The 24927-nt window shown below is 37.1% G+C and overlaps 1 protein-coding gene across 6 annotated transcripts in view; it reads right to left on the bottom strand.

Moving 5' to 3' along the window:
- The window catches only part of PTPN4 (protein tyrosine phosphatase non-receptor type 4), a 116156-nt gene that overhangs the window by 45339 nt on the left and 45890 nt on the right, over positions 1-24927 (bottom strand). For 4 of the 6 annotated variants that reach the window (XR_012588521.1, XM_074596199.1, XM_074596200.1 and 1 more), the window contains exons 3-11: positions 18525-18632; positions 14597-14639; positions 14421-14499; positions 9925-9969; positions 9640-9692; positions 7317-7437; positions 6108-6195; positions 5367-5408; positions 4897-4985 (exon numbers count right to left, since the gene is read on the bottom strand). Coding sequence is in view for 4 of the 6 variants with exons in the window: in XM_074596199.1 (XP_074452300.1) it covers positions 4897-4985; positions 5367-5408; positions 6108-6195; positions 7317-7437; positions 9640-9692; positions 9925-9969; positions 14421-14499; positions 14597-14639; positions 18525-18632 (668 nt within the window). In the remaining 2 variants the exon portion in view is untranslated. The remainder of the gene's footprint in view (positions 1-4896; positions 4986-5366; positions 5409-6107; positions 6196-7316; positions 7438-9639; positions 9693-9924; positions 9970-14420; positions 14500-14596; positions 14640-18524; positions 18633-24927) is intronic. The other 2 variants (XR_012588522.1, XM_074596202.1) reach the window with 1 other exon arrangement.

The raw sequence follows: 24927 nt of genomic DNA, 5'->3' as shown, positions 1-24927 counted from the left end.
AGAGAAAGAGAGAGAGAGAGAGAAAGAGAGAGAGAGAGAGAAAGAGAGAGAGAGAGAGAAAGAGAGAGAGCAACAAACAAACCTAAAACAACAAGAAAACATAACAAAAACCCCAAAACAAAGAAAAAAAACCAACACATCAGTGAAGACAGTGCTACAATTTTTGAGATAAGCTTATTCATGAAGAATACACAGGGACCTCAGTAGTGACTGGGATTACTACTTGTATATGAATTCCCCTGTTGAATAAAAAACCCTGTAGACTACGAAGGATGAGAAGCAGAACATTAACAGACACCTAAATTGGATATCTATATATAGAAATTATCTTAACTAAATCAAATGGAGACATTTTTCTCCAGGGGATTATTCAGAGCAGGAACCTAACTCGGATGTCTTAATTTGTTGAGAGAGTTCCTATCTCAAATAACAAATGCAGTTTGTGAATATTAGCCTTTAAATTATGCTTACTTAAATCTTTTCCCATTTCTTTTTTCTTTCCTAGCTTTGCCATTAGTTACAAAAAAAAAGGAAAAAGAAAAAAGAAGGCAACTGTTATAACCGTCCAGTTTTATTTTTTTCCAATTCAATTAAATTGTTGCTGTTGAAGTTAGTTTCTCAAGGATCAGAAACTATAAAGGGGGCTACAAGTTATCTACTGAAATCAAATTATTCCACTGGCAATGCAGCAATTTTCTTAGCACCTCCTGTGACAAACAATTGCTTAAGAATAATTAGGGATGGGTCCTAAATTTGTTGGAAGGGATAGACACTACTGATTATAGCACTCTGACTGTGGGAAAAAAACAGAAAAAAGTTGTATCGGACTATTTAGGCTGCAGTTAACCAGAAGCATCTTATCATTAATTTTCCAAAATTTTGGGGTATAGGGCAATTAAAAGAACAATTTAATATACACCTTTTCTATAACAGAACTGCATGCACTCAACAACATATCAGATTTGCTTAGCATGCCAACAGAAAACCTGAAAATAAATTAAATTATTCCATTTATAAAAACATTCTACTACCTTTTACTCTTTTTTCCCCTCTTCCGCTAAAAAATTACTGCCTTTGGTGATTTACAGACTCAAGGAGAATGATGAGGATGAAAGCTGTACACGCTGTTTTTTAAGCTCACCCCATAATATAGGCAGAGTGAGGTCAGCTGCCTCTTAAGCCTGAAACCACTTGGAACAGACTCAAAACTGTAATATTAGCCAATAAAGTCTAACTCAACCCATAAGAGCCACCATTCAAGTACAAAGAAATGACTCAGCAAAGCTGAATCTCAGCTATTTTAAAAAAATACAGCAGATAAGAGCGTTCATATGTACAGCTAATACCCCGCTAGTCATTAAATAAGAATATCCATACTCGGCCAAAGCAAAAGGCATGTCTGCCTATGTTTCCTTTCTCTGACTGTCGGCAATGGTGCATATTCAAGGAAAAGGGTAAGAACAGGCAGGCACCAGTAATATTTTTGTGGTATGATTTTCCAGTCTCCACTCATCTCAGACGTCCTAAAGCATAAGATGTATCTTTTTAAATGAAGAAATACTTAAAAGTCCCAGTCTAAAGCGAGGACTGTGCTCAAACACATGGAGGAGTCTCATGATATCAAGCACTGGTTCTCACTAAGAACTTTATCGCTCCAACCCTTGCCAGTATGGTGATAAGGCAGGACACAAGCAATCCAGCAAATTTCTTGACCAAGACTTCTTTGACACAGGTTCTGGACTAGGGAAGCTAGGGAAGATGCTCTTGGTAGCACAACTCACAAACAAGGAAGGACTGTCCAGATTTAGTAGTCAAAGACAAACTTGGCTCCAGCAGCTGTGAGATGGTGAAGCTAAAGATCCCGAGGGAAGCGAGGAGGGATACAGCAGACTAAACAACCCTGGAGTTCAGAAGAAACTCCAGCTTGATTCAGGCTCTGGCAGGCAAAATCCCTTGGAAGCTGCCTTTTGGGGCACAGGAACTGGTGAGAGATGGCCGATCTTAAAGGACAATCTTCTCAATCCAGAAAAACCCTCATGTGCTAGAAAACATGCAAGCATGGGAGGAGGCCAACTTGGATGAACTCGGAACTGCTGACTGAGCTCAAACACAAAAGGAAGTATACAGGATGTGGACGCAGGATCAGATGGCCAAGGAGGAACACAGAAGTACTACCTAGGCATTCAGGAATAAAACTAGGAAATCCGAAGTGCAACTGCAGTTGCAACTGGCAATGAATGTGAAAGGCAACAAAGCTTTCCAGGGGTACATTGACCACAAAAGAGAGGCAAAGGAAAGCGCGTCTCCCCTGCTGAACAGGTGATCTAGTAACAAAGGAAAGACTGAGGTACTCCATTTTCTTCTCCTTTGGTCTTCAAGGGCAAGATCTGCTGCCTGGATTCCTAGTTCTCTGTGTCTGGTAGCACCGTTTGGGGAAAAGAGGAATTACCCACAGTACAGGAAGAGCAAGTTAGGACACGCTGGATAAAAGGCAGTCTCCTTTGTTTTACCTTATTCCTGCCTTGCTCCCTCCTGTTTCATTTCTCCCCATGATCATAAAGTTCATAATATGCAATTTAGATATCATATCAAATTAAGAGGGAGAGGGCAAAGACATTTTACTTGATTCTTCTCTGAGCAATATAGTTAAAACTTTATTTCTTCCCACATACACGCATGTCTATCCTCTCACTTGTCTCAAAACTCTGCTCAGGAGTACCGAAAAAAGGGATATCTAAACATTCACTGTAGCCATAAAGCACTGGGAAGACATTACACAGCTCCGGTTTCACAGGAGCAAGAATAAGTGGAAGGAAGAAGAAAAAGCATCAGTACTGGTGTCACCGGAGAGTCTGAATGACTGGATAAAAAGGAAACGCAATACGTCTACTAGTGAGCTGTATTGGGTTTTTTTAAAGATCAATTATGTTAGTACTATAGTCTTCACCGGAAGAAATTAATATCCCTGACGTCAGCTGATATGGTTGAATACAAAGAAGAACTGTTTAGGTAATTACACACACACACCCCCCACACACTAAGAGTTCAGATCAGCATGCCTGGCATGCAAATAATATGAAGCAGAGCTCACAGAACCCTCTAGCTTCCAACAGGGACATGTAGCTTCATTATGACTTACGTTGTACGTTCTCAGTAATTTACTGGTGTGTTTTATAGAACCTATTTCTACTATAACTGTTTTCAAAAAAAAAAAAAAGCCATAAAACAGTCTGAATTGAAACCTTCCTGATTATTACAGCATTGCATTTATAAAGCAGCCTAAACCCAGAAATGGCTCTAACACTTCAAAACTCTTACCAGATGAAGGGTATCTTTCTTAGGACTTGCCACTATTACAAACGCAGGTCTGACTGACTAGTACAGTAGTTCCAGATGTATCATTGCAAGATCTGGTTTTAATTTACCCAGCTAACCATGGAAACTGAAAATTTACATACTCCTTAATTGCCTCAAACTTACTTTTCTTTGAATGCTTACAGGCAAAATGTTTACCGTGATCAATTGTATCTGGCTGTGGATAACACTTATGTCATAGCTTGCTTACTTTCTCTCCAAAAAATCTACTAAAATTTGACCATTCAAACTGTTTCTCAACATGGTAAACCACAGAATACGTAACATCCTACAATAAAACTTGAGACTAAGCTCAGCGCAGAAAACCAGAATGTCTCAAAAATTTATTGGGTTGAAGATCACGACTGGTTGAACATCAAAACATCTTGAATCTCTGCAAGAGAACTTACTAAGAGAAAACCGGTCACGGATTAGAGATAATAGATCTTACCCTGTGCTAGCAGAAAACAACAAAACCCCAAGGATTTCAGCTGCCCATATCAGTTTGAATTCTGAGAAAATGACCATGAGATGATGGAGTTCAAGATCCTTAGGGTGGTGAGCTCGCTACCCTGGACTTCAGGTGAGAAGACTTTAGTCTCTCGAGGGATCAGCTTGGTAGAGTACCATGGGATAAAACCCTGGAGGGAAGAGGGGGCCCAAGAAAGCTGGTTAATATTCAAAGATCGCCTGCCCCAAGCTCAGGATTGATGCATCCCAACAAGAAGTAGTCAGGCAAAAATGCCAGGAGGCCTGCATCAATGAACAAGAAGCTCCTGGACACATTCAGACACAAAAAGGAAGCCTATAGAGGGTGGAAGCAAGGCCAGGTAGCCTGGGAGGAATACAGAGAAATTGTCAGAGCAGGAACGCTAAATACCTGATAGAGTTAAATCTGGACAGGGACATCAAGGGCAACAAGAAAAGCTTCTGCAGCTATGTCAGTGTTAAAAGGAAGACAAGGGAAAATGTGGGCCCTCTCCAGAAGGAAACTGGAGACCTGGTCACCTGGGATATGGAGGAGGCTGAAGTGCTCAATGACTTTTTTGCCTCAGTCTTCACTGGCAATAAACGCACGATTTTGATCCTTATCATGAAAATGGTTATCTATAGATGAAGAGATGACAATATCCTGAGCGCTCCACCTCAGTTACCCTCAAGTGCCACACCTACATTACATTCAACACATGCAGCCCAATTAAGTTATATGTGACAAAACAGATAAGAGCAAACACTTTCCAGGTTAATATTTTATGTTCAGTTGTCTCTTTAAAGACTGTGAGCTAGACTGTAACACTGGCCCTGGTTAATTAAACATAGTGCAAGCTAAAAAACTCCTGAAGAAAAAAAATGTATTAAAATTCATTATAGTTTGCACCACAATAATTTAACAGTGCAGCATGCGGAACAGGACAAAACCCCATCATAAAATTACCCATGCAACTACAACCAAGTTTCAGTCTTTTTTAAAGCATGTGACACTGTTAGTGGTAAAAATATGTTTTGAAATACCAAGACATTGGCTTAAACAGCTGTCCTTACCACTGAAAGGTATTAATTCGTACTCTGTTCTTGAAAATTAGTATTCCACCTGACATCACTCCAATCATTATTTCATTGTTACTCTGATCCTTTAAAAGAAAAGAGAAAATTACTTCAAGAAAAATATAAATATCTTTGAAACCTCATATATATTCATTCTCATCTTCTCTCTCTAAATACACAAATACCATAGTAAAACAGATTTCAATTAACATGGAAAGAAATGTGTTTTAATAAGACATGTAAGAATTAAATTATTCATTCCTACTTAGGACAAGCCTGAATGTTTGCTCCGAGTTCTTTATAAGCTACCACAGAATTTTAATTTCTTAAGTTAGATCTTCTGTCTTCCACCAACTTCAAAGAAATATAAAATATAGAGTATTCTAGCAGTTTATTACAAATTACAGCACTAATAGACTGGCTTGACGTTAGCTACACTAAAAACAACCAGCAACTTAAATTCCTACCTGAAAGGAAATTGCAATCTCAGAACACAGAGAGCAGAGATTCTAAAACAAACAATATCGTAAGCATATTTAAACAGTACATTTCTCCTGAAATATCTTTGCACTCTAATCAAACAGCTGCTATAGATCTCTCAATATGCGTGCAACAACAGCAGGATACAGAGAGCAGTGAAGTGGGGTACATTTCGAATTCTACTGCAAGGTTCTCTAACCTTGGGGAGTAGGACAAGAACATTTAATAAAAATAATTATATTCAGAGGCTTTGCAGAAACGGTAGTGCTGTACTGACAGGTTAAGATCGTTTGAGTGAAGACTTTGAGCTATTTGCTTTACCAGATAAAGCTGACACTATATCAAATTATAGTACGCTCACCTTACGTTAACTGTTCATATTACATAATGATTATTATTTGTAATTTTGTCCTAATCAGATCCTTAAATACCAAACGCACATTCAACAAGTACATTTTTCTCATTCGCTAGCAGCCAACTGAACTGGCATTCAGGCTGACAAGGCTCAACCTGAATAACACACGTATAACTAAGGCCAAATATAAGCAAAGAAATAACCTCACTGAAGTAAAATAGTGGCTATTGAAATTGGTACCTAATAAGATAATATTATTTTCTTTCCTTTATCTTGTAAGCAGCAGCCTGGAAGGCTCTCTAAAAATAAATATTTATTTTTCCATAAATCTCAAAGGAATCCATTTGTACATTACTAGTTCATCCAAACTTACCCTTGCATAGTGCAATTCAACTCCATAAAGTTCTAAGGTACGTGCTGTATTGAGATAATTGAACTCCGCTTCTGCAGGAGACAACCCTCTGAAAGAAAGAAGCTAAATCAGAAACATCCTAACATAACCCCCCACATCAGGCTCCCAAGTGAGCTCAAACAGAAAATCTGCATTCATTTTACTACTTCTACCCCCACCCTGAAATCTGAATTTCCTTTCTCACCATAAACAAACTGTAAGCCAAAAAAATTTAACAGAAAAAGACTTGTGCTTCCACATAGACAAAGTCTTGACAAGAGTCCACAACACAGTTTGCAAACATACATGTTTTATTTCTAACGCATTGCATCATTTAAATGTCTGTGGGGCTCTAGAATCTGGAAATTACTTATGCAGTCCTGTATTTTGTATTGATAATAGTAAATTCTCTCCAAGGCTCACCCTTGAAGTTTAAATTACCATCAACTTACTTTAATTTCTTTACCCTACACCTAACAGAATTTGCTATGCCATTGGCTGAAATGTAACATAACATTCAGTATTTTCTAAAGTCAACAACATGCCCCAACTAAGCAAATGTATTTGGAAACAGCTTACATTTTGTTAAATTAACTGTAACAAAAAGCTCTGAAGTTCTAAATACCGAGGAACCATCACTGAAAAAGTACCACAATGTTACACACTGAAAAAAAAAATATTTTCCATTGCTTCATCGCCTTTTCCTCTTTAGTAAAAGGTCACAGACTTGCACACAGGAAAGAGCAGATACCGAAGAAAAGGACTTTGTTACTTCTAAGTTAATGCTTGTTTACTGGTGAGAGCACCATGAAAACAAAGGCTTTATGCACAAAGCATTCTCAAAGACTGAAAAAAACTCTTAAAGAAATTATATCTTGCTAAATTAACAGTCTATGTAATACACACAAATACTGTTTTCAGTGTACCTTTAACATGTTCATTTTTTCACTTATTTTCCCTGTCGTTCTGTCATAGATATTCTATCTGTGCAGAGTATCAGTGGTACTTATTATACAGACAATCTACAAAAAAAATCACATTAAATGTACTCTTAAAAAAAAAAAAAAAAAAACCAACAAAAAACCCCAGAAACCTTTAAGACAAAATACTCATTTTTTTTAATACAATAGCACAGCACCAGCAGTCAGGATTTGACAAAGTCAGTCAATATCTTCTGCTGTAAATCCTTACATGTGCTGCTGATGTAATTTTGCTATTTCTTTTTCAAAGTCTTGAGGCTGGCTAGGGATGAAAGAATAGTCTGAGAGGTAGCCTGGCAAGTTTTCTGAATGGTTGTAGTCTCCCAGCTCGGCTAAAATATTAAAAAGAGAGGTTATTGTTTATCACTGATGTACTTGGCATTGTGCAATGCCCCCAAATTCACAAGAGTCTGCTCCCACATACTTTATGATCTACAGCAAACAAAAATAGAGAAGACATTTGAAATCCCCTTTTCCCTTTTGAATAAACAATCACGTTCTCAATGAATACCATGGAGATCATTTAAAGAGAGCTTTGAGTAGGTACTTATGAATGAAGTTCATGAAGTGCTTAATTTTTAATACACAAATTAATTCATAATGCTGTCATAATGGCTATCACTAAAAAAATACACTTCAAGGTATTTGATTTTTTCTTTTTTTTTCTTTTACCTTTGCTTGCTTTCATGTGATTATGCAATATATATATTTTTAACACTACAACTGCTATTTCTTCATTAAGATCTGCAAAACCCATCAACTCATTCTGTACCAAGATATATGCAGAAGCATTAGAAAAATATTTTTTTGCACATTCAATTGTATGTATGGGAAAAAAGTATGCATACATACACCTACATTGAAACTACTAAAAAGTGCATTTACACAATTTCTAACACTTTCTTAAAATGATTAGGAAATAAATTTAAATCACGTTTATTGTCAGAGTAAAAAAACATACAAACAACATTTGCTAAAAACACAGGCTTTGAGGCTTTTTAACTATAATCCAAAAAAAAGGCAGCTTTAAGTATCTGCAATCCATGTAATAGATCTACAGTGATAGATAAGTAACCTAACACGTGAAAACTGGAAAGTTCACAGCAACACAGCACGACGTGAGGTCCTGGGCAGGGCTAGTGACACTTTTATGGGGCACGGAAGAACTGACAAGAGAGATGAAGGCATTTACAGAGCAGGAAGATAAGCCAGGGAAAGGGAAGGTAGGAAAGAAGTCTGGGGGGCACTTGCATTGCCAGAATCAGATCCTATTTTAAATAATCTAAAAATTGGAAAATGCGACCAGGTAAAATCCACTACGGAGAACATAGGACTGTCTGAGATCTACCTCTGCTATTTACCTATATTTATAAAGAATCCCAAGAGCTAAGCCCAGAAAGTTTAGTAATAGGCACGTACAGAGAAAATCATTACACAGAGATCTGCACACTGAAGAATTTAGGGGCAGCAGGAACTCATACATGTATATGTAAGTACAACGCACTGCGTGTACCCACCACTTCTACAATATTTGAAAAATTAAAAAATTGCATTCCTAAAAGCTTAAAATGTTATAAACTTTTCATAGTGCCTGCTTCATTATCAAACACGTCATCTCTTCTAAGGCAAAACCCGAAGGCATGACAGCACTTGCAGTACATTTCTATTTCCAAGTAGCTGTTTCCAGGGTTCTGTTTAAGAGAAATTGCTCTATTGATTGCTCTGGAAAAAAGTGATCACTTATCAAAAATTTGCATAAAACATTACATTAGCATTACTATATGTTTTTTCCCTGAAAATATTAACACTATTTCTCTGATATGTACAGACTATACATAGTACAAACTGTAGACAGAAGTATCTTCAATAGCAGAAAAACACATGAACATAGATGGATATACCAGGATTGCTTAGAAAACTGAATTTCTGATAATCACAAATTTCAAGAACTAGGTGCTGCCCAGTCTCTTGGTTGGTTCTTGTGGGCTTTTTTTTTTTCCACTGAACAATATAAGCTTATGAAGGAAAATGGGGTAAGAGGAAGAGGGCTAAATCTCAGTCTTCAAGACTTATCTACTCCCTGAATGGCTTAAAACTGGCAACACGGGTATTGAACTTTTTGGCCAGATATGATCAGAATTCCCTTTTCCACACCTATTTGGAGGTTCAATGTATGATATCTCAAAAAAATTTAAGTGTCTAAAAAATGCTGTAGTATATAGTTCACATAAAAAAAAAAACAACTCCTCCACACATTTCAGAACAACCCACACAAGAGGGTTGTTTTGTGTTTTATTTACTGCATGGGTTTAAAGAAGGAAAGTGTTACCAGTATTTTTTCTATATCTAATTCAGCAAAACATGCTGGGGTAGAAAAACGAATCAACCGTATTTCCTTAATGATGAGAAAAGTACCATCATGTCCACAAACATTACAATATAATGCTATACAAACTACATTCTTTAGAAAATAATCAATGCTACTTTTTATATATTTCAGGACTAACATGTACATGAATAGTAACTATACTTACATTGAACAGCATAGGAAGCCAGAAGAGCAGCAGTATTATAAGGACAGGGCAATCTGTTTTGTTTTTAAAATAAGAAACAAATAAAATTACATATTTCACATGAAATGTGGTAATTTTGAAAAGCCTAATCTTTCATAGTCTATGAACAAATTGGACAGTTAATTATTATAAACACACTTCTACTTGCATAAACAGTAATTTATTTTAAATATACTTTTGTTTTTGCAGGTAAAATCCCTCACCATTAACTTGTATTTAAAGTTTAACACAAGAAAAATGTCTTACCTTCCAGTAAGAATGTCCTGTTTAATTTGCAAAAAATACTGGTACCTTAATTTAAAAAACAAACAGAAAACACTATAATTAAAATTATTTAATAAATTTACATCAATTTAATGCATTTTGCTTTCAGTTAGTGCAAAACTAAAACTTTACATTTTGCATGCTATTTCTTAAACTCCTATGGGAAAGAAATTAAACTGTGGTTAGTAAAATAATAATACAACTTTGTAAACTAAACTGGTCGCAGTCTATGAAGTTACACATTGTATTTCACTAAAAGGCTGCAAATTTCACATTCTACCTGCTTTATTTCCCAGTATTTATGTTGCACTTAAAGTTTAAAAGAAGGGAAAAAGTGCCTTCATAATGAATGAGGGTGAACAACAGAACTATTCAATGCAGCAACCAAAAGTTAAAATTTGCATCTGTGTATGAAGGTACCTTAATAAGAATGATTTTTACTCCAAGTAGATAAAATTATTCACATTGAGTATTTGATATTACTCTGTTTTCATTTCAATGAAAAGAATTCCTCTTAGTAATTTGGAATTACATTCTTAAATAAAAGTTGTGGATTCTATTATGTCAAACGCCTTCCAACTGACTTCCCTTGAACTTCTGAAGTTTTCTTTAATTATGATGTGAGAAAAGCTTGGTTTAGAAATTCATCTCATCTTCCCATGCCCACTCTTTCAAGTCAGGAAGGAGACGGAAACAGCAAAAGGAACCGATGAACACTTTAAAACAAGAACTATTTCCCACCAAACAGTGGCACTTAAAAACCCCAACAAACCTGAAACTGCAAACAGATTTCCCTCTAAATTACTTCCTTTGTTTCTCCAACAAAACCCAAATATTTTGTTAACATCTCAGAATGAATCTTTTGTTCATTCAATTTAGTTCCTTCATATTTCACTCAAAGGTTTTAGACAATTTCATAGAAATATAAATGTTTACATCAAGCGTCAAATCACACCTGCTATAAACCTCCACTGACCCAGAGCCTGCAGTGGGGCACCAAACAAGACTGACTGAGATGGCAGGATGTTAGCACAAGCTTGAACTTTCAGCAAAAATCCCTTGTAACAGAGCATAAAAGCTGCTGCAGAATTTAGGTTCTAATGCCTTTTTATTTAAAAAAACAGTTTCACTGAGTGGAAAATTTAAACATCATTCCTGTTTATAAATTTGCTCTGTTTTGGGACCTCCTACATTATTATTATGAAAATAATCTGGTTTCCTTCTTGTAATTCCAATTTGAAAGTAGAGAGTCAGCCATATCCATTCATTATGAGAGCAGCCCTGCAGAAAAGGACTTGGGGGTACTGGTGGATGAAAAGCTGGACATGAGCCAACAATGTGCGCTTGCAGCCCAGAAGGCCAATCACATCCTGGGCTGCATCAAAAGAACCGTGGCCAGCAGATCCAGGGAGGTGATTCGCCCCCTCTACTCTGCTCTCGTGAGACCCCACCTGGAGTACTGTGTCCAGCTCTGGAGCCCTCAGCACAAGAAGGACATGGACCCATTGGAGCAGGGCCTATAAGAAAGCTGGGGAGGGACTGTTTGCAAGGGCATGTAGCGATAGGACAAGGGGCAATGGTTCTAAACTAGAGCAGGGTAGGTTTAGATTAGACATTAGGAAGAAGTTCTTTCCAATGAGGGTGGTGAAACACTGGAAAAGGTTCTCCAGAGAAATGGTGGAGGCCCCAGCCCTCAAGACATTCAAGGCCAGGCTTGATGAGGCTCTGAGCGACCTGATCTAGTTGAAGATGTCCCTGCTCACTGCAGGGGGTTGGACTAGATGACCTTTAAAGGTCCCTTCCAACCCAAGACATTCTATGATTCTATTCTATGATTATCAACATTGATCAAAATTACTTATCAAAACCACCTAGTTCAAATTTGACTGAAATGAAACGTTAAACCCAATATTAACTTTCACTAAGAAATTAAAAATAAAATATAACACTTTATCACACATAATATGACTTCTCATAATTGTGCAGTCTTCAGAAAGTGGATTAATTACCACCTTAAAGACTGCCACAAACATTTAAAAGTATACACACAGAAATCCAATCATTTACAAGCTAAATATAGTGGAGAGGTAAAACATTCCGTGTTTGAAAGAAAAGGAGGAAAAATAATTGCAAACTGACAAGCAAAGATGTTAGCCCATGTGCTCAACTCCTACAAAACCCTCTGGAGGTTCTAAGGTATTAACCTCAAAAAGTTAAAACTGAGACAGTAGTCAGGTTTTAGAGACCTCAAAATACTTTTTCATTTTCTACCTTAAAATGCATATTGAAACCAAAAAAGGGACAGATAAAGCAAAATTTCTTTACCTGTAAAAAAAAGCAATAAACGCCAAGTTAAATTTATATATTAAAAGGATATGCTTCACATGCTTAGCGCTTGAGCATCTCTTCACAAATATACTGAATAAACCAATTTTTCCTGCAAAAATGTAGGACAAAAACATCCCGTGTGTGCAGCTCCACTTTAATTTTATTTTACTTTTTTTGGTGTAATGCTTTATTAGAAATATTCCATGTTACTTAAGGGACCTCATGATTAAGGAACACCAAGCAGAGTTCATTTTCTATCCACTGTTTTCAGCAAACAGTGAAGTTAATTGCTTGTTAGCTAACCACCCCAGTTTGAACATGGAAGCCTCGCATATTATTGAGCAAAATGGGAAATCAATAGAAGTGTTAGCAATGTAGATCTGAAAAAGCCTGAACAGCAAATTCAGCTAAAACAATAAATGTGGCATTGCATTACAATGTTTTCATCTTCCTTATATATATACACACACATAGAAAAGGGTAAGACAGAGCTATTGCTAACTGGAGTGAATGTTAATAAGCAAGTCTTTCTGCCCTAAGCAGAACTAATGAAGGTCCATTTCCGACCAAGTTCCTAAAGCTACACTCTTCAACACGAGCTGAGCTCCTGCTGACCTCTTCTGACCTGGGGCATTCATAACCTGCCTCCCTATCACAGATTCACAGAGGTCTAATAAGACACAAGCTTGTACTGAACCTTTCCCTGACACCTATTCATACTGCCTCATATGTCGACTCATTCCTCTGTTTTCATGAAATTTATAAAAATTGAGCATCTTCCAAAAGTCTCATCTTGAGCTGGAATTGTCAGAACCTTGTGCTTTGTTTTTTTTTCCTTTTTTCTTAAAGGGGTGAATAATGATTATATGAAAGGACCCGTATTTGTGACATGGCATCCTAACTTCACTCCAAAAAAACCCATGGATAACAACTCCCTCTTTATAATAATTCCAAATACAAATGAGTTTTCTCAGGGGCAATTAGGCCTATTAGCAAAAAAGGCAGAGCTGACCTAGATAGAGCAATCATACATTATTCTCATCTAAATGGACGTTGTATTTATAGCTTTGTATTTACACATAACGTTTAAAGCAAACAGTTCTCTTGTTTCTTTACTTCATATTGATCAACATTTACTGTTTCTCCCATCTCCTTAGGAATATTACATGTTGTCCTTTAATTCAAATACCACATTTTTCATTATTCGGATATAGTAAATTGCCAAATTTTCTCAGAGTAAATATTTCAAGAAAACAAAGCCTGATCCAGAATCTCTGGGACTCATTTTAGTAAATTCTGTCTGCATAGATGGGTGCAAGATTTTGTCCAAGATATGACAAATCAAAAGAAATCATAAACAAATGTGGACTCAGATTTTCACAGTTTTGGTACTTATGTTTCTAAAGCTATCCTTAATGATTTAGATATTGGGTTTTGAGTGGGGCTGACCTGTTTTCAGAATGGCTGACATCCAAAAATTCCAATCTGTCAAATCATGCCAGTTATGTAGAGTACCAGAACTAATTAAGAATAGTGAAAATTTGAGGCATTTCTTCAGGGACTAATTGCAACTCACAAGCCTCCTATCTTGAGTCACACTGAGCATTTTCCTCAACAGACTTCAACACACTGGTGTCAAAAAAAGCTTACATGCTTCAAACTAGGACTACAACCATACAAACGGAGATTAATTTTATTAGTGCCAAACAGAAAACTGGGGGGGGGTGGGGGTGGAACACACGACAAATAAAAGAACGCAGAAAGCTCTGGAACTTTTTAATCACAAAGGACAACACAAGTATGGATAAAATTAAATTTGTACTCATTGGTGAACAGTGGGCTTAAGTTTTTCCTCTCTTCTCTACTTTCCCTTTTCTGTTTCTACTTGGTAGTATTTTCTTCAGGTAGTTACTTCACTTTGCATATAAATTTGTAAATTTATTCACAGAGGCTTTTTGCTATATTGATTTGGTGCAACTGCATAGTTCGTATCTGTAATTATTAGGCAAAAATTAGATGCTTGCAAATGTGACACAAAAATGATTTAAAAGAAAATTTCCATGTTATACCTTAAAAAAATTAATGGTAGCTTTCCCCTTAAATATAAGCCTTCTAGAAAAATGTTTTATTGATAAATTAACTAGACCTACCTTGTATACTCTTCTTGGAGCTTGTTTGGGTCACTTACAAAAAACTTAACTCTGAAGTTCAAACTGTGAGGCGATCCTCCTACAGCCAAGAAAAGTTATTTCTAATTAGTCAGGGCACCCTGGAAAAACAGCATAATAATGATATATGAATTGACCAAATACATACATGTACTCACTTTTTAATTGTTTCCTGATAGGTTTGTTTGGATCCAACCACCTCTGGAAAGACACAAATTATAACACCAATTTTAGAGACACAAAAAAGTACAAATTATAGCCTTATACGCCAAGTAACTGTTGCTTTTCTATTACTTTTGACTTCGTGTTTTACCAAAATGTCTTACTGGCATACAAAAGTCTTCTTACTGATTCCGGAAAGACACTAATTATCATCAACAGTTGCAATTGTTCTTTTTTCCCTGAGATTAGTCTCTGTTGTCCAGATATCTGTCTCTTACAGTGCTAATTTGACTATGAACTGGGTTCTTTGATTGTCACATGAGCCTGAGAGGTTAGAACTCAACCATGGTGTGTTTAACAGTCTTCGGGTACTCTTTAAACTGATTATCTAAGGTGAACTAACTGTGGCAGTGAAGAACTATGAGCTGGCTAATTTACTCAACTCAGACGTTAATTTGCTTAAACTAGTTCCAGTACTTTTGACTCTGCATTTTGCAGGTGTGACACATCCAGGGAGTGTTCCCACTGGCTCACAGATCCTCTTCAAATTGTCAGCCTGAGTGTCATCTCTGGTAAATCCATAATTGGGATCTTGGAAACCAGAAGCTCAGCGCTCAGCTTAACGGATTAAGGACTACAGAACAATTTTACCAAACAGTGCCCAGTCTTGATCCTCTCTATGGGACATCGCTGCTATGGGGAAGTACAGACAGATCTTTATAGAAATCAAATTTCAAGGAGAAGTATTCTTTTCAGGAAAGCCCCACAAGTGGTTTAAAACACTCTCCAACAGCAACCCAGCAGACTCTGCACATACCACTGTAGTTCAGTTAACTCATAAGTCTATCTTTGTTATAAATACTGTTCGATTCCTCATCCTGCCTCACAATGCAAACCCACAAACCTCAGGAAACAGTTACATGGCCACAATTCCTATGAAGTGACAGAGACCTAACCCTGTATGGCATACAACTACGTCACATTTATCATGGGGCTTGTAATATTTTTCATGTGAGGGAGGAGGAAAACACACAGAGGTACAGTACCTGAGCTGTCTGACACACTCTGGATCTGAAGTTAGTTCTGAGTCATTTTATTCATTTTGAATAACAAACAATGATGACTACATCCAAATGCTCTATCCTTGTAGTAGATGACTTAAGAAAGGACTCTCCAGCCAGGGATACATGTCAATTTTACACAAGAACCTTTCAAAACATGTTGAAAGATACTTGAGTACCTTTAAGCAAGGGGATATGATCCACTATATCTAATAAATACACAGATCTCATCTAATCCTGCAATTATTTTTGTGTTTGGTTTTGTTGGGTTTTTTTGGTGGGAAAAACTGTTTGCAATTATAGTTAATCCAGAAAACCTGGAATTGAAATGCCTAGCAGAAAAGCTTCTATTTACATTTCCTTCTGGCTGTTAAGATCAATTTGGTATATACTAGTATAGCTCAAACCACAGAAACATAACTTCTTTTTTTTTTAAACCACATTTAACAGGCAACATCTATTGGATCCAAATGCAAATGGTGATTTTCTCTCTGGGAAACTGCAGAGGGTTAAACCACTCAATATTGTAAAGAAGCTGAAGTTGAGAACTTTACGAATCAAGGTGCTGCTAGCAAGACGTGTGATCCCATTTACATCCCAGTGAGTCTGAGAGGCAGGTAGACTTGGGGATCCATCCATTTGGACCCCAGTCCCTTGGACAGTAATTTCGGTACTCTCTCCTCCTCTCGCAGGCGCTCCAGCACCCACACTGACAGTACTCGCTGCACCCTCACCCCCACTACGCACCCTCACCTGCTCCTCAGCACTGCTTCAGACACCCACAGCCCAAGACCCTCGCCAAACAAACCACTTCAGCTCTATACAGCAGCAGTGATTTCTTGCATTGACTTTTACTGTGGCATTAATATTACAGAAAAACATAAAGCTTGTGCAGTTTATGAAATCCATCTTTAGGCACAATAACAGAGACTTCACATGCAATTAGCAGAATCCTCCTTTGCCCATCACCTTTATCATCTGACACCTGCTGCATTGAATATATCTTACTAATATTCTGCTGTGTTATTTCACAAGTAACTAGAATATGTGAACCTGATCTGTTTTCTTTGTCCAAATGAACCAAGTGTAAAAAGTAAACTGATATCAAAACCTGAAATTAGTCAAACCCTTAAATTCTTCAAGCTTACATGACTAATATAGGTAACATTTCTATTTAGCTCTGATGCATTGTTTTCATGGCAACTAGATATGTGCTGAAAAGCCAAAATATTTAGAAATCAAAGAATACTAAATCTTTAAAGCATATGCTTATATCAAATAGCTGTGAAGTCATTCTTTTTTCAGACAAGCTCTTAAACAGATCCTTCTATTGTGCTGTTGTATTCAGCTGCTGATAGATAAACTAAAAAAGGAGATCTTAGACATCTAAGCTTTCGAAAGCCAAATAAATGAGAATCAGAAGCACTACAAATTTCTGAATGTTGAGTAAAATATTGAGTAATGTTCAATTAAGTACTTCTTAAACAAAGCTGAAAAATAATTCAGTCTTTTCTACAGCATGCCTATGTCTTTTCAGCCTGGAAACAAAGCTAGAATAAAAAGATTAAATGAGGCCAGCTTGCCAATGACTTAACAGAACCATCCACAAGTTACAAAAGAAAACTTTGTTAAATATCTACAACTGTGCTATACAGCTTTATTCATATTAATAATCTTAATGTTACCAGAATTTAGAAAAAGAACATAATTAAGAATAATTTGCTCTAGAGAAGAAAGAAACATGGAAGTAGTTCACTGCTTAGGCAGAAGAAAAATTATGGCTGTATTGTGACTTCTTTCTTCCTCTACGACATTAAAAAAGACATTAAAAATAAGTAAAAAGAAAAAAAAACCAACCTTTTAGTAAGATAAAAAAGAGCATTCCTTCTATTTAGAACAGTCACTCTTGATGCTAAAACAACAGTAGACCAAATCTGCACTTGCCAAAGAAAATTGCACTATCTTCTGAAATTCACCTTCGTTACTGAATCATTAACACTTTACAGCGTCACTTATCTCTATAGATCACATTCTGCACATTTTGTGAACAAAAATTACTTTTGACACATAAGTTGGGAGATAAATTTAGACCCCATCACTATGACATGCATATAATGGGAATTAGGTAAAGAACTGTATTATAAGGAATAATACTTAAACTGTACTTTTAAACAAGTATTGAACATTTGATACCTGTAAAAAAGTATTCAAGAAGTATTCTTCAAGCAATCATGATTTCAGCAGTACAGCTATAACTATTGCAGCCACTGCACATTAGAGCTGTAGCTATTTGTTTCCACTGGTGAAATATAAAGTGATTTACAAAGTTTCAGTCCTATGGAATTCCCTTTCAATTAAAGTGCATGAACTATTATAAACACTCATTTTCAAACGAGTCCCTTCTTTTTCCTCTTAAGGTGATAAGCAGACAGCCCATGTCAGATAGTGCGCTATATGAAGCTCTGTTAAAAGATCTACCAGCTATCTGGGCTAGAAACAGAAACACCATACAGGACAATCTAAAAACCCCTTATTTTTTTGTAAGTCCTAATGAAAAAAAAAATTAAAAATATTAAAATGACAATGATCATGCAGTCTAGTAAATAGACACAACAAAACAAACAATACCCCTTTTAAGGAATTATTTAATAAAATCTCAACATACAACTCCAAACTTGTAACTGTTTACATTTAGTTTTATTACAACTGCAAGGTGATACTGAACTACTCGAATGAGACAATTGGAGAGGGTGGCAGAATATTGCAATGGCTTCTATTTACTTTTCTTTACAATGATACAGGGCACAGTGACAAACATGACCATGACTTATAAAATTGTCTTTATAAAACCCAATAAACTTACAGGGTTATCAGTAGATTCATCAGCCAACTGTAAACCAAAGTAATCTCTCTCTGTCAAATCGAGATGCTTGAAGACTACATCCAATAGAACTTGTCCCTGATCATGTTTCTGCAGAGAACAAATACATAAATTGCTTAATGAACAAATATATAATCGGACACACAGACTTCAGACAGGCAGAGAACATAAACATTCTTTCAGATGTGCTCTAGCAGCCTAGATTTTAAATACCACAAAGTGTATCCCAGGAGAACTATTTTTAAATGAGTTTCATCTCCCTTTTTGAAACATATGTAAGGAATTATTATTTTTCCTCTTTGTCATTTTCTGACAGTAAGAATTCTTCACTTCTTAGCTAGCTACGTGATTATTCCTGAAAGCCAGTCATTAGCCAAATTTGATATTTAAAAGGAGTACTGAAAAAAAGAAAAGAGAAAAGGCTAGGATTAGACAAAGAATTTTGTAGCCTTGTTTGGGTCACTGAATGTAAAAGTACAGGTCTGTACAAGTTATTCTTACTTATTTTATCTCTGAATCTAAATGAACCAGCGTATTGAAAATATTTCCAAAGTTAAATGGCACAGTTAGATGAAGAAGCCGAATATCTAACTGAGAAGTCTCATTTCAGTGTGTTCTCTTAAAGATATTACTTCACTTTAAATGAACTAATTCAAATGAACTGAATAACAGTAACATAACTTTTCAGAGACAAGCGAACAAACTTTATTTATACTACAGGGACAAATCTTACCCACAAAATGATATAAAAAGAATCTGTAGCTATTGGTGCCTAGCAATCTTTTGCCTAACCTGAAAATACTGCCAACACAGTAATTGAAACACCAAGTGTGCCATTATGACAGGACTCCATAAGTACATTTGGTAAAATCTGAAGGGAGTTTCCCAAAGAAATTAAAGTGTCATAGCTTCTTGAAGTACAAAAGATGAGGAAAAATTCTTCAAGATCAACTGTCAAACAATAAAAAAATGATGAAAGAGCTGATTGATACATTTTCCACCCAGATATTCTACCTCTCTGGCACCGAGCAAGCTTCTAACGATCTTCTAGGTGCTCAGTATTATTGATAATACAGTGAATTTGATACATCTTGCCTTGTTTACTGCATGCAATAAGATATTTTTAAAGTTTTAAAACAAAAAAACCTGCTGTTCTGCTCCCAAATGACCTCACTTCTCATAGACATTATACAAGTGTTTACTTTTACAAGTGGGATGACTGGAGGGTGGCTAATGTGACGCCCATCTACAAGAAGGGTCAGAAGGAGGATCTGGGAAACTACAGGCCTGTCAGCCTGACCTCGGTACCAGGAAAGATCATGGAGAGGATCATCTTGAGTGAGCTCTCACGGCAAGTGCAGGGCAGCCAAGGGATCAGGGACAGCCAGCATGGGTTTAGGAAAGGGAAGTCCTGCTTAACCAACCTGATCTCTTTCTATGACCATGTGACCCACCTTCTGGACACGGGGAAGGCTGTGGACGTTGTCTATCTGGACTTTGGTAAGGCCTTTGACACTGTCCCCCATAGCATTCTCCTGGAGAAGCTGGCAAATCATGGCATAGACAAGTGTACTCTTCGCTGGGTTAAAAACTGGCTGGATGGCCATGCCCAGAGAGTTGTGATTAATGGGGTGAAATCCTCTTGGCGGCCGGTCACCAGTGGTGTCCCTCAGGGCTCAGTTTTCGGGCTGGTTTTGTTTAATATCTTTATCAATGATCTGGATGAGGGGATTGAGTGCACCCTCAGCAAGTTTGCAGATGACACCAAAGTAGGTGAGTGTGTTGATCTGCTTACAGAGGGACCTGGGCAGGCTGGATCAATCGGCCAAGGCCAACTGTATGAGGTTTAATAAGGTCAAGTGCCAGGTCCTGCATTTTGGTCACAACAACCCCAAGCAACACTACAGGCTTGGGGAAGAGTGGCTGGAAAGCTGCCCAGCAGAAAAGGACCTGGGGGTGCTGGTGGACGGACAGCTTAACATGAGCCAGCAGTGTGCCCAGGTGGCCAAGGCCAACAACATTCTGGCTTGTATCAGGAATAGCATGGCCAGCAGGAGTAGGGAAGTGATCGTGCCTCTGTACTCAGCACTGGCGAGGCCTCACCTCGAGTACTGTGTTCAGTTCTGGTCCCCGCTGCACAAGAGGGACATTGAAGTGCTGGAGCGTGTCCAGAGGAGAGCTACCAGGCTGGTGAGGGGTCTGGAGACCAGGTCATATGAGGAGAGGCTGAGGGAGCTGGGCATGTTTAGCTTGGAGAAGAGGAGGCTGAGGGGAGACCTCACTGCCCTCTACAACTACCTGAAAGGAGGTTGTAGAGAGGTGGGTGTTGGCCTCTTCTCCCAGGTGAATAATGACAGGACCAGAGGAAAGGGTCTGAAGTTGCAGCAGAGGAGGTTTAGATTAGATATTAGGAAGAATTACTTTACTGAAAGAGTGGTCAGGCCCTGGAACAGCGTGCCCAGGGAGGTGGTTGAGTCACCATCCCTAGAGGTGTTTAAGAAACGTCTAGATGTGGCACTTCAGGGCATGCTCTAGTGGCAGAGATTGTAGGTTGTTTGGTTGGACTTGATGATCTCAAAGGTCCTTTCCAACCATGAAGATTCTATGATTTTACAGCCATTAAAACAGAACTATGTAACTAACAGGTCAAAAGAAGGTTGCAAGAGTTTCATTAATATCCACGTGCGGAAAAATCTACAAATCACATCCAGACATTTCTTAACATCTAAGAGCATTCTATCAAAAGTCATTTTGATAGAAATTTCAGTTCAGTTCAGCTGAAATTACACTGAAGTTGAGTAAACTGTCAAAACCACTTACTGGGGGCTAAAAACTCCAAGAAGCTTGATAATTTATTTCATAGTAATAAAAAGAAATTAGAAAATAGCTATCAAAAAATTATGCTTAAAATGGTCCCAGCAGGACAATCATAATCATGGCTCTGTGTATTTAAGTTGAAATTATAAAAGGCACGTATTTCAGGTCCCATGTAAACTTTGCTAAGTTAGAGTGATCTAAGAATTGCTATATTTACTTTGAAAGAAGATTATTTTTTTTTTTTTAAATCATACAGAGACTGTTTCTTGATGTTTAACAAAATGGAACAGCTACTAGGAGCACCATTGTTAAAAAGTTCGCTACTGAAAAATTTACTTTCCAATAACTAAAAACAATCAAAAAAACCCCCAACCCAGATGTTAACATAATAAATACAGAACAGTAAAAATGCATAAGGCAATTTTTACGTACAATCCAAAAACAGTCATTTTTACTAAATTAGGAGTTTCTGATATAATTTGAAATAAACCAGTAATCAGTACAAATTTTTCAACAAATAGAACTAATTTTAAAATTACATAGCAACACTAATTGCTTCTTGGCACTTTTCCCCATGTAGATTTAAATCAGAACTCAAACTAAGAACTTATGACGGTAACTATCAGAAAACAGGAGACGTTTGGAACCCAAGTTTAGGCTTACATTTACCACAGCTGACATGTTACTTCTTCAAATAATATGCAGATATCAATTCTGCTGCTTTTTTTCCAAATCTAAACCTGAGACTTTATACTGTTTCTTAAATATCTGGATAGATGTTTCCTAATGATAAAAGATTACAACTTGCTGATCAGTTTGAATTTAGTGATACAGAACGTCATTTCACGACCACAAGGAAGGTATTTCTCCTGCAACAGAGCAGCAAATTTGGTAAGAGAAGACTAGTTTCAACATGAAGCATTTGTTTTGATCACAATGTTTTACTCTCAGTGCAAAATAAAGATAAGCATCTAGTAAAACCAGACCTCAGTTTAACCTGTCTCTGTTATTTATATAATGATGTTGCAGCTTGCCAGAGCAGGTGAAGGTCACAATCCTGCTTGTTATGAAAGGTCCAAAATATTTGCAATACTATCATAACCACTGAATAGCTGCTATAAATTATAAAAAGCATGTAACAAGTTTCTACTTTTGCTTTTTTTTTTTTAATAAAAAAAACAGAACCAATAAATGTGGATTAGCATAAAAAGAAACTTGCCTCATTCCTACAGATAAAGTTAAACATTAATATTTGCTCTTAAAACAGGAAATAATGGGAAATATATGAAAAATGAGAACTACTGCATAAAACTACAGTAGTTAGATAGGAAACATATCAACATTTTTTCTGAATTGGAATATTAGAATGTTATGTGTACTTCTTATTAGTCATTGCTGGAGGCAAAATGTCTAACAAATTTTGGCCTTTCAGAACAAATCTGACATTAACAGCAGACATCAATATATTAACTGCACTTTATGAAGTATCTACCATCTAGTGGCTAATATCTAGTACCACTAGATATATACACATTAATTTCCATTCGCAAAATGATTGTTAGCTGTTTGCAAGCATTCCTGTTTGAAAATTTAGGAAAAGATCTGCAATAATACAGGTTTAATCATAAAATGGTTCGTGTTAGAAGGGACCTTAAAGCTCATCTAGTTCCAACCCCCTGCCATGGGCAGGGACATCTCCCACTAGACCAGGTTGCTCAAAGCCCCATCCAGCCTGGCCTTGAATGCCTCCAGGGATGGGGCATCCACAACTTCTCTGGGCAGCCTGTTCCAGCATCTCACCACCCTCACAGTACAGAATTTCTTCCTAATATCTAATCTAAATCTCCTCTCTTTCAGTTTAAAACTGTTACCTCTTGTCCTGTCATTATACTCCCTGATAAAGAGTCCCTCCCCATCTTTCCTGTAGACCCCCTTTAAGTACTTAATGCCTGCTTACCAACTATCACTGTCTTCCCAATTTATCTTAGTGACATTTTGGTTTCGTTGCTGGCCTACAGAACTGGCTGCATCTACAGCAAACACCAGGAGACATTGCTGGCGTGTCAGTCCAAACAAATCTGGACTTCTGATGACGGAGGAATGGGATGACATGGCCCAGGCTTTCCCGGAGGGGGTCAGATGGCTCTGCTGCTCACACGTCTGCAGGAGGCTGCACGGCTCCTTCACCAATGACAACACCGGAACCTCTCCTCTCCCACCTCACCCCAATACTTGTGCTACAACTTAAGCAAGCACATCCCCAAACAGCCAGCACTGCACTACTGTCTCCTTTCATTCTACACCTTATGTGAGCATTGCAAAAAGCTACCTTGTTTTAAAATAAGTTTCCAAGCAGGTTATTCAATTTTTTGGTCAAAGAAAAAAGGGAATCAACTAAGTAAAACTGAAGATTAAATTATTGAACGTTTTCACTTCTGAAATTACAGGGGGGTTGGTGTAGGTTTTTTTTTTGTTTTGGTTTGCGTTATTTTACAGATTTTTAGGTTTTACTTCCATTAGAGTGCAAATTCATTAACTTTGAGGAGAGTTCTGAGACAATAAAGGCTGCAAATTGAAACCTTTGTCCATGAGCGCTAACCCACTAGCCTCGGTCACAGAACAACTCATCCCAGCTACCTCAACTTAGTTTTCCCCTCTAGTTTCATGTGATCTCTGTATCTATGTACTGGCTTTCGGGGAATACAGTTAATCAGCCTGCGTGGAAAAGATACAATTTGAGGTGTTTAAACACTTAATTAAAAACAATTAAAGCAATTTGATCTTGAAGAAGCAGGTTTATGGTAATGCAAATCATCCTGATCATGTTATTAACTCAAGCCAGCCTCATTTCTTCCAGCTACACGTTCTCTGAAGTATGCTCTTCAGGGTCAAAGTAGGAGTTCTTCATTTGGTAAGCACAGCATTTTATAGAAAGGATTTCTACTCTGCGATCATATGCACAGGTTAGTTCCCACTGATTCTTCTGCCAGCAACCAAAATAACCTTTGTCTAGCTACAATCCACAGGGATTACTTGATTTGATTTCTTACACTCTGTACAAGGTAAGGCTTAGCACAAAGAATGCCTATTTTGCAGATCAATGGGAAAAGCTGGTTGAAATGTGAACTTAGAACACGTCACATAAATTATCAAGAGACATTGTCAGTGATCAGTACTTTGCTGTTGGAGAAGAAATAGCATTTGAGTACTTTTTCATTAATACAGCACTGCATACTCCAGATGATTAAGCTTTACCATCATTAGCATACAGAATACCTATTGCAATCACCAGGAGAAAAAAACCTTGCTAATTTACTTGATGTTATCTTTGTTCTTCCTATTTTGAAAACAATTCCATAAATATTTATTGCCAAGTATTGTGTCAACCACAATAAAGTAAAACGCAGCTATAAACCCTGAAAACCTGTATACCATTTGGTTAGCATACATTCGCTATGATTGAATACTTTATTCCTCCCTATTTTTAAAAATACAGATTGAGGCTAAGACCTGAGATCAAAACATTGAGCACCAAGGAACTTTTTATTCCCTAAACTCAGTTTTAATA

The sequence above is a fragment of the Larus michahellis genome, chromosome 7 (assembly GCF_964199755.1).
Source record: "Larus michahellis chromosome 7, bLarMic1.1, whole genome shotgun sequence".
Lineage (NCBI taxonomy): Eukaryota > Metazoa > Chordata > Aves > Charadriiformes > Laridae > Larus > Larus michahellis.
This window is presented reverse-complemented; position numbering and strand designations above follow the sequence as displayed.